Source organism: Globicephala melas, chromosome 7 (assembly GCF_963455315.2).
Source record: "Globicephala melas chromosome 7, mGloMel1.2, whole genome shotgun sequence".
Taxonomy (NCBI): domain Eukaryota; kingdom Metazoa; phylum Chordata; class Mammalia; order Artiodactyla; family Delphinidae; genus Globicephala; species Globicephala melas.
In genome coordinates this window covers 93,307,104-93,322,128 of record NC_083320.1, presented here as the reverse complement: position 1 = coordinate 93,322,128, position 15,025 = coordinate 93,307,104, and the positions used below count along the sequence as shown (strand labels likewise).

Here is a 15,025-nt window from a genome sequence, read left to right as displayed (position 1 = left end):
TTACCCAGGCTCACAAAACCAATGCATGTCAGAATTGGTTGTAATTAAGTGTTCTGGCTCTTGTTTAGGACAAGAAAATAATAAAGTCACCAGCAGTAATATTTTTCATTTCCAATTTACTGTGTAGTGTTTCATTTCCCTCGGCTATTTTGTTATAATGTTTTCTTTTGTTTGAATTTTAGGCCACTGAAAGGAATGATATATTTGATCCAAGACAGTCCATTTCAGTCCAGGAATCTACAGTGGTGACAAGGACATGGGACTCCTCCTGCCAGATTCCAAATTGGTCAAGACAATTGACATCCTGGTTGACAACTGTGAGAAAGAACCTTGGATTATTTTATTTTATTTTTGTGGGACACCACAATCCCAAATCCATAGAACACATCAGGTAACCTGTCTTGTCACTTGAGAAAAACATCTCACTTTTTCTTTCAAAATCTTATATACAAAAAGCAAGGAGCCAGAGTACTTTAAGTACCCCCTCCCGCCTTAGTCACCTTACTGTTTTGAGAATGAACCACTTAACTTTGGTGTGGATATAATTAAGGAAGACTTTTTTTTTTTTTAAGCTTTTCAGATGTATTTATGGATTCCTGAAATCTGTTTAGATACTTAGTTGCAAAACATTCTTTCAGGAAAGGAACTCTTGAATTTTCTATATAGGAAAGACAAGTTCTACTGTTTTCTTCACCCCCTTCTAGATTTTATTAAGAAATTTTCAGAAATACGGAGAAGTTGAAAGAATTTTACAGTGAACAGCCATTTAACCACCCCTGCATTCTATCGTTAACATTTTATCTTACTTGCTTTAACCTGCATCTGTCCATCTATATCCATCCCTCTACCTCTCCATCAATTCATCTACATTTTTTGGATGCATTTTGAAATAAGTTGTCTTTGTCCTCACCACACACACAAAAATTTAATTATGTGGTGTGATGGATTATGTTAATCATTTCACAGTATATAAGTGTATCAGATCATCACGTTGTACTCCTTAGGCTTACACATTGTTATATACGAATTATATCTCAATAAGGTTAGAAAAAACGGAGTGGTTTACATCAAGTTCTGCTGTTCAGGTTCACATTTCTCACATGTCCTAAAATGACAGCTTTATCTGATACATTCCTATTTGATATTCAGTGTAAAGTCCCCATTGTTGTCTTAAACTCACTAAAGATATGAAATATATTGGCATCTTATATATCTGATCTATAGAGCCCATATGTGTTGTTTGGCCCTGAATCACATGAGTCAGGAGAGTTTTCAATGCTTGATTCATAACGCTGAACAGTTATTAGTGAAGATTCACAACTGTGTTTTGTATAGAATGTTACTGTCTATTTTTTAAGTTATTTCCTTTTGGAATTGCAGGTTAATGTAACAAATTAGAAATTTCAGAAATCTAGATGAAAGCTATGACAGGAAAATTTTTTTTCACAGGGTAATACTTATAATATCCCTTCAGAGAAAAAGATTTCTGATGTCATCTAAATATGCATTTATAATTCTCCAGCCATTACCTTACATCTCAATAGGGCTTATTCCTTAATGTTTCTTGGGAATTTTCACAAGTGGTGTGCGCATCAAAATCACCTCATAACCTTATTATAGCCCTTATCTCATTGTTTTATGATTTTTTATTTTTGAATATGTCTGCCACTAAACTGTATTTTACAGTTCCTTAGAAGCAGGAATTTTGCTTCTATCCATGTATATTTTACATTATTCCTGGAACATAGAAGGCATTTAGTCAATGTTGTGCACTAACTCAATGTAAGAAATATTTCAAACTGAATTAATTTTTTTTTCTTGCTTGCTAAGGCTTCAAGTTCCCTGTAGAATTCTAAAATAACCTTTGCTAATGAGGATGTCTGATACTGTTACTGTAAAAAATGATACTGAAACAATGAAGGATTTGGAGGCAGAAGTGAAAGATACAACCGGAGTTGAAAATCTTATCAAATCTGAAAACTATGGGAAGATTTTGGCAGAGAAGAATGAACGTTGCATTGACAACAATATTGATTTGCAGGTAAACAGGATTTTTTCCCCTGGCTACAAATATTAAATATTCTATATATAATTATACTTTTCATACAAAACTCACTTTCAGAATTGTAAAAGGGTAAGTTGACCTTTTGCGACACGCCTACCAGCTGTTTTTTGGAGTCATCTGGATTAGCTTGTTGAGTCTAGCTCTTTGATTTGCTTGTATCATGTAATATATTTCTTTTTATTTGTATGTGGCCAATATGTTTTTTTAGTGGCTTTATACTTTTTCCTTCCATTCTGCGCCTATCCGTGTTGTGAGAGTCGAAAATAACCTAAGATTAGAGGAGATTAGAATTAGAGAGATTGAAACTGCAGGAGTTGTATTGGCAAAAACAACCCTAGGGGAAGCAATTGATCAACTATGACTGAGAAAAGAGGTTGGTGGGGAAGAAAAGGTCACTTGAGGCTTTTGATGCTACACATGTATGATGACTTAGAACTAACCCCTCAGAAGGCTTTTAATTCTAGGCATAGATAGAAATTGATGAGTTGGTCCACAGATTCAAGATAGATAAAAATTGTTTCAAGTAGTACTCACAGTGTTCACTTCTCAGTGTTCCTGTTATCTATTGCTATACAACAGCTGATCACAAAACAAAGCTCACAATTTTAAAACAACATTTTGTTTTTAATATCTCATGATTTGTGAGTCAGGGTTTGGCACAAGGGCTTGGCTGAGTGAATCTTCTCTCATACAAGGCGTCAAAAGAGATCCCTCACTGATATTTAAATGGCAGGTGGGCTGGCCTGGAAGGTCCACAACTCTTTCACTCACATATCTGGCCCCTTGGTGGGAATGGCTGGAATGTAGGTTCAGCTGGAACTGGGAGCACCTACCTGTGGTCCCTCCAGCACAGTAGGCTCAGGTAATCAGACTCATTATGGGCAACTCAGAGTTCCAGAAAGAATGTTCCAATACCAAGCAAAGCTGCAAGCTTTCTTTTGACCTAGGCTCAGAAGTCTCAGAATGTCACTTCCACTGTTGTCTTTTGATGACACATGTCAATAAAGCCTGCCCGGATTCAAGGGAGGAGGCATAAAACTCTGCGCGCGGGCTTTTCTCTAGTTGCAGTGAACGGGGACCACTCCTCTCTCTGGTGTGCAGGCTTCTCCTTGTGGTGGCTTCTCCTGCTGTGGAGCACGGGCTCCAAGCGTGCGGGCTTCAGTAGTTGTGGCTCGTAAGTTCTAGAGTGCAGGTTCAGTAGTTGTGGCACACGGGCTTAGTTGCTCCGTGGCATGTGGGATCCTCCCGGCCCGGGGCTCGAACCTGTGTGCCCCGCATTGGCAGGCGGACTCTCAACCACTGTGCCACCAGGGAAGCCAAACATTTCTGTTTCAGTTTAACCCTATGAATAAAGAATTCATTTTTGGAGAAAATATTCTGTCATTCTTTCTACATCCTAAAGACCTTGAGGGCTACATGCTGAAACTTATATCTTATTTTTGTAGAATAATTTAAGAAGGTTCTTTTAAAGGTTATTTCATTCCTTCATTCAGTCAAAAATTTTATTCTTCATTGTATGCCAGAAATGTGTTAGAAATTGATAGCAACTCATACAGCAGTAAAAAAGCATTTAGACCCCACTGATTCAGTATAGTAAGGTGGTAATTATCTAAGAAATTTAGAGGAATAACATAATTTTTCTAGTCATTTTTAGTAATAGCACTTGCAAAAAATTCTCATGCTTGCAGTCAGTACACTCAGTGATGACAGAATGCCAGTATCCTGGTTGGATCAGAGAAAATGCTTAAATTCTATTGCATTTGTGATTGAAATAGTAAAAGATTTCCTTCTAGTTTCTTTTCTACACCTAATGTTCCCTCTTTCAGGTCACGTTTATCAACAAGCGATTAATTTGGATTATAGCATACGTTGAACTTACTGCAGGTTCGTTTCCAGACCACTGCAGTAAAGCAAATATTACGATAAAGCAAGTCACACGAAGTTTCCCAGCATATATAAAAGTTATGTTTATGCTCTACTGTAGTCTGTTAAGGGTGCAATAGCATTATGTATTAATTCATAGTGAACTTTTAATTAAGGTTCAGACCTTAATTAAAAATACTTTATTGCTAAAAAAACTGCTAACCATCATCTGAGCCTTCAGCAAAGCATAATCTTTTTGCTGGTGGAGCATCTTGCCTAGACGCTGATGGCTGCTGACTAATCAGGGTGGTGGTTGCTAAAGGTTGGGGTCACTGTGACCATTTCTTAAAATAAGACAATGAAGTTTGCTGCCTCAATTTACACTTCCTTTCACAAACCATTTCTCTGTAGCATGCATTGATGTTTGGTAACATTTTACCGACAGCAGAACTTCTTTCAAAATTGGAATTAGGGCTTCCCTGCTGGTGCAGTGGTTGAGAGTCCGCCTGCCAATGCAGGGGACACGGGTTCGTGCCCCGGTCTGGGAGGATCCCACAGGCCGCGGAGCGGCTGGGCCCATGAGCCGTGGTCTCTGAGCCCGCGCGTCCAGAGCCTGTGCTCCGCAACGGGAGAGGCCACAACAGTGAGAGGCCCGCGTACCCCCCAAAAAAAAAAAAAATTGGAATCAAATCCTCTCAGACTTGGCTGCTGCTTCATCATCCAAGTTTATCAAATATTCTAAATCCTTTGTTGTCATTTCAATAATTTTCACAACATCTTCACCAGGAGTAGATGCCATCTCAAGAAACCACTCTCCTTGCTCACCCACAGGAAGCTACTCCTTGTCTGTTAGAAGTTTTATCATAAGATTGCAGCAGTTCATTCATGTCTTCAGGCTCCACTTCTAATTCTAGTTCCTTTGCTGTTTCCACTGCATCTGCAGTTACTTCCTCCACTGAAGTCTTGAACCCCTCAAAGTCATCCAGGAGGGTTGGAATCAAATTCTTCCAAACTGCTATTACTGTTCATATTTTGACATCTTCTCATGAATCACACGTGTTCTGAATGGCACCTAGAATGGTGAATCTTTCCAGAGGCTTTCAATTTACTTTGCCCAGATCCATCAGAAGAATCACTGTCTGTGGCAGCTATAGCCTTACAAAATGTATTTATTAAGTAATAAGACTTGAAAGTTGAAATTACTCATTGATCCATGGGCTGCAGAATGGATGTTGTGTTAGCAGGCATGAAAACAACATGAATCTTGTTGTACATCTCCATCAGAGCTCTTGGGTGACCAGGTGCATTGTCAGTGAGTGGTAGTATCAATATTTTGAAAGGAATCTTTTTTTCCGTGCAGTAGGTCTCAACAGTGGGCTTAAAATATTCAGTTAACCATGTTGTAAATAGATGTGCTATCATCTAGGCTTTGTTGTTCCACTGATAGAGCACAGGCAGCGTAGGTTTAGTGTAATTCTGAAGGGCCCTAGGATTTTCAGGATGGTAAATGAGCACTGGCTTCAACTTAAAGTCACCAGCTGCATTAGCCCCTAACAAGAGAATCAGCCTGTCCTTTGAAACTTTGAAGCCAGGCATTGATTTCTCCTCTCTAGCTATGGAAGTCCTAGATGGCATCTTTTCCCAGTAGAAGGCTATTAGATCTTCTGGATAACTTGCTGCAGCTTCTACATCACACTTGCTGTTTCACCTTGCACTTTTATGTTACGGAGATGGCTTCTTTTCTGCAACCTCATGAACCAACCTCTGTTGGCTTTAATCTTCCACAGCTTCCTCACCTCTCTCAACCTTCACAGAATTGCTGAGAGTCAGAGCTTTGCTCTGAATTAGGCTTTGGCTTAAGGGAATGTTGTGGCTGCTTGGATTTTCTATCCAGACAACTCTCTCCGTATCAGCAGTTAGGCAGTTTCACTTTCCTGTCATTGGTGTGTTCACTGGAGTAGCACTTTCCTCCAAGAACTTTTCTCTTATGCTCACAACTTGGCTGATTGCTTGGCACAGCAGCCCTAGCCTTCAGCCTGTCTCAGCTTTCGATATGCCTTCCTCACTAAACTTAATCATTTCTAGCTCTTGAATTAAACTGAGAGACGTGTGACTCTGCCTTTCACTTGAACACTTAAATGCCAGTATAGGATTATTAACTGGCCTGATTTCAGTGTTATTGTATCTCAGGGAACTGGGAGGCCAGAGGAGACGGAGAGAGACAGAACGGCTGGCCAGTTGGTGGAGCAGTGAGAACACACACACATTGGTTAAGCTTGCCGTCTTACGTGGATGTGGTTTGATGCACCCCAAAACAATTACAGTAGTAACATCAAAGATCACTGATCACAGGTCGCCATGACAAATAAAATAATAATGACAGAGTTTGAAATATTGTGAGAATTGCCAAACGGTGACAAAGTGAGCAAATGCTGTCGGCAAAATGGTGCCGATAGACTTGCAGGTTGTCACAGACCTTCAGTTTGTAAAAACACAGTATCTGCCAAGTGCAGTAAAATGAGGTATGCCTGTATTGCATTTCCTATCATGTCTGTTGTGTTGCCCTTGGCAATAAGCACAAAAACGTTTTGACGACCATTCTTGAATCATGGCCCAGTTGTTCATACTACAGGAGAATTTCATGCATTCCCCAAACACTTACTGAAAACCTATTCCATGGCAAGGACATAGTGTAGCAAGGAAAAATGGGCCTGGTCTCTGACATCACATTCCGTATAGTATGGTGACTATAACGACTGGGGGAGGAACAAGGAGAATATGAGAATTTGTTTTATGTTAATCCACTGAATGCTATATTCGTTGTTTACTCAAATGTTTATCAAGAATTTACTGTATGTGGGTATATTTACTCTGCTTGGAGATTTTGAAGTCCAAGATGCCTCTGTGCAAGGTGTCTGGCAAGGGGCTTACAGTTGGAATAATATACAGAGAAGAGATTTAAGTAATGGAAATTAGGAATGAAGTATATAAAACTAGAAAAAAATTGTCATTCTGTTTTCGCATAATGTAAAATAAAGTCAGCTGTTTTAAGAATCAACAGGGAATAGAGTGTCTTGTTGAAAAAATAATCCAGTTAATATACAGTTACCTCTTAACTTGATAGGGAGTTACCTATTATGAAATGCCTTTTTAAAAAAAATACTACTAGGCATTTCATCTTCTTTTGTTACCTCTAAGATACTGCCTGAAGGTTTAATTTTAAATAGCAACTATTATTTTTACTCAAATTTTAGATGTATGTACCAATTAATGTAGGTTCCCTATTAAGAATTTTGAATTAGTCAATATATTCTCTGCTTTCCTCTCTATCATTCTGAAAGTCAGCTACCGTGAATATAATTTATATCTGTTGTCTTCCTTCAGCATAGTAATATTTAAAGTGACTTAGGGGGCTTCCCTGGTGGCGCAGTGTTTGAGAGTCCGCCTGCTGATGCAGGGAACATGGGTTCGTGCCCCGGTCTGGGAAGATCCCACATGCCACGGAACGGCTGGGCCTGTGAGCCATGGCCGCTGAGCCTGCACGTCCGGAGCCTGTGCTCCGCAACGGGAGAGGCCACAACAGTGAGAGGCCCGCGTACCGAAAAAATAAAAATAAAGTGACTTAGGGAAATGGAAGTGTTTTCCTAAGGAAGCATACATTTCATCCATTTCCAAGTCTTAATTTCCTGACCATCCCCTTAATATTTTATTTAGAAAAACTCATTTTTAAATGAAGGGATGTCATAGTATAAAACTGTAAAGAAATCTTATGATTTTCTACTGTTTGTTAAGGATAACGTTTACATAAAATGTTCTTCATTTGTTCACTGCTATGTGATCCAAACCCAGATGATCCCCTAGTGCCAGAGATTGCATGGATCTATAAAACAGACAGAGATAAGTACAGCAGGCTGTCTCAGGAATGGACTCAGAAGTATGCCATGTGATGCTACCTTAAAGTCAGAATAACCTTCATTACAACTGGAATAAACTTTAAATTATGGTTCCTTTTATTATTTTCTTATCTGGCTGCTCCCCTATCAGACCTCATCTTTTTTCATTTTATGTTTTGTTTACCTCCCTCCATTCATTCACATGCTCATCTGAGAATACTTACGTTCTTCCAGCTTTGGACAGTAAGTGCTTTTAGAAGCTGTAAAGTAGTTACAAGAGAACAGTTACCCAAGATTCAGAAGTTTTTTTTTAAAAAATGGAGCATGTGTATTATGTGGCCAGTGTTTTCACTCTAACTTTGTTATGAGACTAAAACCATTCCTCACTGCTCTAATGTGCTGAAGAATCATCTGAGGGGGAGGAAGGTGGAAGCTGAGTTGTCACATCAAAGGAAGCAGCATTATTCTAGCAGCATCCATTCTTGTTTAAACCTTCCACTGTTAGAGATTTGAGGTTACATGATATACTTTATGCTCATAACTGATGTGGCTGGAGAATTGGTATTGAATTGATAGCATCAGCAGAATGGAAAATGTGATGTGTTTTATGCATGTCAATAAGGGAATGACCTGCTCTTGTTCTACAGAGAATGGAAATTGGAAGTCAAACACTCTTTGTATTCCAAAATAGGGTCTCACACATTTTGTAATTTTCATTTACATTGTTAGGAGGCTTGGAGCTATTAGCTAATCTATCTTCCAATACACTGTTTAATATAACACTGAGTAAATGATGCAAGTTGTCAATGGATAAGTGATAAACTGATAGCTCTGCTACTAATTGATTTTTCTTCAATAAAGTTGCATAAACCAAAGTAATAATAATATTAATTTCATCAAGCTGGAGAGAGGCCAGCAGACATTAGGCATCACCTTGAATGGTTCCAAGCAGATATTATCTCCTAGAGCTCCTTGACCATTTCTTCTATAAATAATTTCGCTTCTGTGATTCTCTATTCTTCAGAAATGTTAATTGTGTTTTTTATTCAGTTTTATTTGAAACTATAATCTTTTAGAGAATTTTTAAGATTACTTTCTTAAGAATTTCTTAAGAATGCTTTAGAAGTAATTCAAGCAGTATGTGTGCATTAATGTCAAGAAGTTCACTTTCCCACATAATTGCTTTGGAGTTGTTCTGAATTGTTGATATGGTCCCAAATAATTGTACAAAGGGTTTTTGCTTAGTAATTTTTCTGTTGCCACACACACACCATTCCTCTTGCAAATCTTGAGTGATATGTTGGACTTTGTATGATTATTAAATATTTGGAAGGTTTGGGGTAGTGAGGTGTCAGGTTTCTAAATCCAGAAAAATCTTAATTTGTTAGACTACCACTAACCTTTAACATGGGATAAATGGGTGGGGGGAGTGTTTGCTTTGGTTTCCTTTGTATAACTTAATCATGTGGTCGTTGTGTTTTGATTTTTCTCAGAGATAGATTTTTCACATTAAATTTAGGGTAAATTACTTGTGTTTATTTCTGCCATTTATTTGAAATGTAAAATTAGGAATCTTATGCTCTAAGGTTCAAACTCAACTTTCCCATGGTTTGACAATTGTATCTTTGTACTTGACAAATGTTTTGTCTAGGAATGATCATCTGTATACATGTACCTATAAATACAATCCAAAACGTATTTCGGAGCAGTTCAAACATTGATCCCTCTTCCCACAAACTACTGAACAGTAGGATGGCGAGTCCAAATTGTGTTGGTAACCCTTGTTATGGAGGAAATAATAGAACTGATTTTTGTTAACAAGTAGGCCTCATGTGCCAGAGTGCATGAACAGCTTCTGATATATATGAGTGAATTTTCTATACACAGAATCAGTTGAAGCAGGTGTTTAGTATATTCTCAGCTTCTATAGCAAGCCCTGTGATAATTAACATGAGACTTTTACATCTTGTATTCCCCAAGTTAGTTCCAATGTATTTCTTTGAAAAGGGGAGGATAGGGCAAGTAAGGGACAGGAAAGCAATGACAGTCTAATAAGGTTATCAGAAAAGCTCAGGGGGGAGACCACACTTCTCCAACAGTGAGGTTAGTGGGCATCAAATTCCTTAATTGAGGAAACATGTAAAGAAGTTTCTGTTTAAAGGGCTCAGTAAGATTATGTCCATGTAAAATCATACAAATCTTAACTATTTTTTCCTCAAAGATAAAAGGCTGTATGTAATGTACCTGCTACATAGTAAAAGCCCAACAGATGGTAGATGCTGTTAGTAATATGATATTTATAATCATCATCATAATCGTTACTAATTATTTATTAGCAGTAGCACAACTATATTGTTCCTCAGATTGATCCCTTTATTGTCATGCAACATCAGATTTTTTTTTCTTTAGTAATTAAAAAAAAGTAAAATTTATTTCTTGACATAAGCTCCCAAAATTTTCAATACAGTACTTTTTCTTTGTATTAAGTTCCCTATCTGTGTACTGTACTTTTGTCTTTAAAAGTATTTAATGAGTTCAACTTTTAAAACTTAAAATTGACTTCCCATACTACATTTTACTTTTCTAATTATTTCTATGATTTGGTGCTCTTTCTATTGAACCTGGGTGATATATACACATGATAGCTAGCACATTTGCTTTTCACAGTGCTTTATTATGACATGTATAAAGAAGATGTTCCCCACATCTTGCAGATGTAGAATGCTTTTACATAATATTTTTACTTCCTCCAATAACTTTCACATATATCATCATTAGGATGGTGGATGGTAAGATCCTTTATCTTCATTTAATATACGGGGTAACTATAAACCAGAGTCCTTGACTTTCTCCAGGGACTTTACCTTAGATGTTTAATCCTGTGCCTTTGGATTTTTTTTGTTGTTGTTGTTGGAGTATAGTTGATTTATAATGTTGTGTTTAGTTTCAGGTGTACAGCAAAGTGATTTAGTTATACATATAAGGATATCTATTCTGTTTCATATTCTTTTCCCATATAGGCTATTGCAGAGTATTGAGTAGAGTTCTGTGTGCTGTGCAGTAGGTCCTTGTTGTTATCTCTTTTATATATAGTAGTGTGTATATGTTAATCCCAACCTCCTAATTTATCCCTCCCCCCCCCTTTCCCCTTTGGTAACCGTAAGTTTGTTTTTCTAAGTCTGTGAGTCTGTTTCTGTTTTGTAAATAAGTTCATTTGTATCAATTTTAGATTCCACAGCCTTTGGGTTTTTAATCCTGTGCCTTTTTGCCCAGAGCATTAAATGGTATAAACAAATTAGTGATTGGGGGTGGTTTGTCAGTTTATTGATATTTTTTAAAAATCCACTCTGCCAACTCAGAAAACTTTGTTGTTTTCTGTTATTCCGGTGGAAAATATCAGCCTGGCCTCTTTTGTTCTTACTATTCTTGACCTTTAGCTGACATTTACACTTCAATTCATTATCTTCTCTCAATAATTACCATTAGGGACTTCCCTGGCGGTCCAGCAGTTAACACTTCGCCTTCCAATGCAAGGGGTGGGGGTTCGATCCCTGGTTGAGAAGCTAAGATCCCACATGCCTCGGGGCCAAAAAACCAAAACATAAAACAGAAGCAATATTATAACAAATTCAATAAAGACTTTAAAAATGGTCCACATCAAAAAAATTATTAAAAATATATAATTACCATTATCTTGAAAAGTAGTGAGAATTAGTAAGGTCTTCAAAGTATATTAAGAGCCTTAGTTGAATGGTGTCAACTGTTATCATTAATTTTGTTCATAATAATTACAAATAAAAAATGATCCTCTTTTTGAAATAAGTTAGATTTACTATTAATTGAGTGATATTGATTGGTAGTTAGTTTTATGAAAACACAGTACAACTCATAAAGATTATTCTCTTCTTCCTTAGCAATACGTAAATCTCATAGTTCATGATTTCAGTGCTTTTGTTTTTCTTTCCTTTATTTTCTTTCGTAATAAACTTTAAACAGATCTAAACTTGTCCTAGCGGTACAAAGATAGCAAGGAAGATTACTGAAAATATTAGACCAAAAGAGACATTATGGGGAATTCCCTAGCAGTCCAATGGATAGGACTCCACGCTTCCACTGAGGTGGCATGAGTTTGATCACTGGTTGGGGAACTAAGATCCCTCATGCTGCATGGTGCAGCCAAAAACAAAAAAAAGGAGAGACAGAGCCATTATGATAAGCAAAGAAATGTTAGAAAACAAAACCTATAGATTATTCCTTAATATTAAGTTGACTACATGGATTTAGATTTTTGCTTCTTTTGTTATTAATTGTAAAGGTCTCTGGTTTGGGATAGCAATTAAGACATGGGTAATGTTTTGAGGATCCTTCCAGATCCATATTCTGAAATAAATTTTAAATTTGTTTAAAGTTCTTTTATTGTAAACAAAAGACCGAAGTACTGAAATCATCAGTTATGTTTGTTTTTCTTTGCCCTCGAAGTTGATCTACAGAGCAGTATGTTAAAAAGCAGTCTGTGTTTATTGTAATATTACACCTTAACCATTTATTATTGAACCTCAGTTTTTCTCTAAGCAAGGAGCTAGTAGCTCTGACAGTGTATTAATATCAGTTTCAAACTGAAATTATATTAGGGATGTTTCATATTCTGAACCCATTTATTGGCGTAATTCCTGTCCTATACTGTAGTATCAAACAATGTAAATTATAAATTGGCATCTTTAGCCCTAAGCCTTATAAATTCTAATTTAATTAGGATCTTTCTGAAGTAGTAAAAGTCTGCTAAAGGAGCTGCTAAATTTTTACTGTGACGATGAATGAAATTCTGTTAAAAGTGAAAAGAATACTATAGAGATAAATTAATGAAACCAAAAGTTGGTTTTTCAAAAAGGTCAACAAAATTGACAAGCCTTTAGCTAGATGAACCCAGAAGAAAAGAGAGAACCAGAGGAAAAAAAAAAGAACCCAGGAAAGAAAACCTCAAATTACTAAAATAAAAATGAAAATATGGGGCTTCCCTGGTGGCGCAGTGGTTGAGTGTCCGCCTGCCAATGCAGGGGACACGGGTTCGTGCCCTGGTCCGGGAAGATCCCACATGCCGCAGAGCGGCTGGGCCCGTGAGCCATGGCCGCTGAGCCTGCGCATCCGGAGCCTGTGATCCGCAACGGGAGAGGCCACAGCAGTGAAAGGCCCGCATACCGCAAAAAAAAAAAAAAGAAAGTATGGACATTACTATCTATTCTATAAAATAAAAAGGATTAAAAGAGGGTACTATGAACAATTGCAAACCAACATATTGGATAACCTAATGAAATAGACAAATTCCTAGAAACACGAAACCTACCAAGACTAAATCACAACAGAAAATCTGAATTGACATATAACTAATAAGGAGATTGAATCAAAAAATCAAAATCTCCTGACAGAGAAGAGCCCTGGATCTGAGGAATTCTACCAAGTGTTTGAAGAACTAACACCAATAGTTCCCAAACTTTTACCAAAAAATTATAGAGCAGGGAATACTTTGTAACTTATTTTTCTATGTATCCAGCATTACTCTGATAACCAAAGCCAGACAAAGACACTGCAAGAAAAAAGTACAGACCACTATCACTTATAAACATTGATGCAAAAATCTTCAACAAAATACTAGCCAATTGAATTCAGCAGCATATGAAAAGAATTACACACCATGACCAAGTGGGTTCCAAGGATGGTTCAGCATATGAAAATCAACCAATGCAGTATACCATATTAACTGAATGGGGGCGGGGGGGGGGAGGTAACCTGATCATCATAATCGAACACAACAACCTATTAAGATTTTTTGTTTTTACACTCATAAAACTAGGAATAGAAGGAAACTACGTCAACACAATAAAATCCATATATGAAAAACCCACATTGAGCTTCATGTTCAATGGTGAAACACTGAAAGCTTTTCCTCTAAGATTAAGAACAAGGTAAGGATGCCCACTTTTACCATTTCTATTTAACATGGTACTGGAAATTCTAAGAGCAATTATACAAGAAAGAAAGAAAAGCCATCCAAATTGGAAAGGAAGAAGTAAAATTATCTCTGAAAATGACATGATCTTATATGTATAAAACCCTAACACCTGAAACTAACACAACATTGTCAATCAACTACACTCCAATGTAAAAAAGTTAAAAAAAAAAAAAAAAACCCTAAAGATTCCACACATGTTCGGAAAAAAACCTGTTAGAACTAATAAATGAATTCAGGTAAAGTAGCAGGACACAGTCAGTGCACAAAAATCAGTTGCATTTCTATACACTAACAATGAACAATCTGAAAAGGAAATTACAAAAGCAATTTCATCTACAATAGCATTAAAAAATAAAATAATTAGAAGTTAACTTAATCAAGGAGTTGAAAGTCTTGTACTATGAAAACTACAAAGCATTGCTGAAAGAAATTACAGATGACATAACTAAATTAAAACACATTTATGTTCATGGATTGGAAAACTTAATATTGTTAAAATGTCAATGCTACCCAAAGTGATCTAGAAATTCAATGTAATTATCCTATCAAAACCCAAATGTCATTTTTGCAGAACTAGAAAACCCCATCCTGAAATTCATATGGAACCTCAGAGGACCTGGAATAATCAAAACAGTCTTGAAAAAGAACAAAACTGGAAGAGTCACACTTCATGACTTCAAAACTTACTGCAAAGCTACAGTAATCAAAACAATGTGGCGCTGGCATAAAGACAGACACATAGGCCGGTGGAATAGAATAGAGAGCCCAGGAATAAGTCCTTGCGTATATGATCAAACGATTTTTGACAAGGGTGCCAAGTCCATGGAGAAAGGACAGTCTTTTAAAAAATGGTGCTGGGAAAACTAGATATCCACATGCAAAAGAATGAAGTTGAACCCTTACCTAAGACCATAAACAAAAATTAACACAAAATGGATCAAAAACCTAAGAGCTATAAAACTCTAAAACTCTTAGAAGAAAACATTGAGGGAAAGCTTTATGACTTTGGTTTTGGAGATGATTTCTTAGTTAGGGCACCAAAGGGGCCAGCCAAGGGAGCTTTCTCAGCCCCAGCCCAACCTCCAGGACACCCCATTCCCCGGGGATGCCTGCTATGAACTGCACACCCAAGAGGGAAGGGGCCACAGAGCCAGAGATGCCAGATCCATTTAAAGTCAACACCTTTAAGGAGGCAAA

At 37.1% G+C, this 15,025-nt stretch overlaps 1 protein-coding gene across 7 annotated transcripts in view; it reads left to right on the top strand.

Annotated features, from left to right (window-relative positions):
• The first annotated feature begins 251 nt into the window (after window positions 1-251).
• The window catches only part of R3HDM1 (R3H domain containing 1), a 118,931-nt gene continuing 104,157 nt past the window's right edge, over window positions 252-15,025 (top strand). For all 7 annotated transcript variants that reach the window (XM_060302498.2, XM_060302496.2, XM_060302493.2 and 4 more), the window contains exons 1-2: window positions 252-391; window positions 1,831-2,041. In XM_060302498.2, coding sequence (XP_060158481.1) covers window positions 1,871-2,041 — 171 coding nt within the window. In that variant the 5' untranslated portion in view covers window positions 252-391; window positions 1,831-1,870. The remainder of the gene's footprint in view (window positions 392-1,830; window positions 2,042-15,025) is intronic.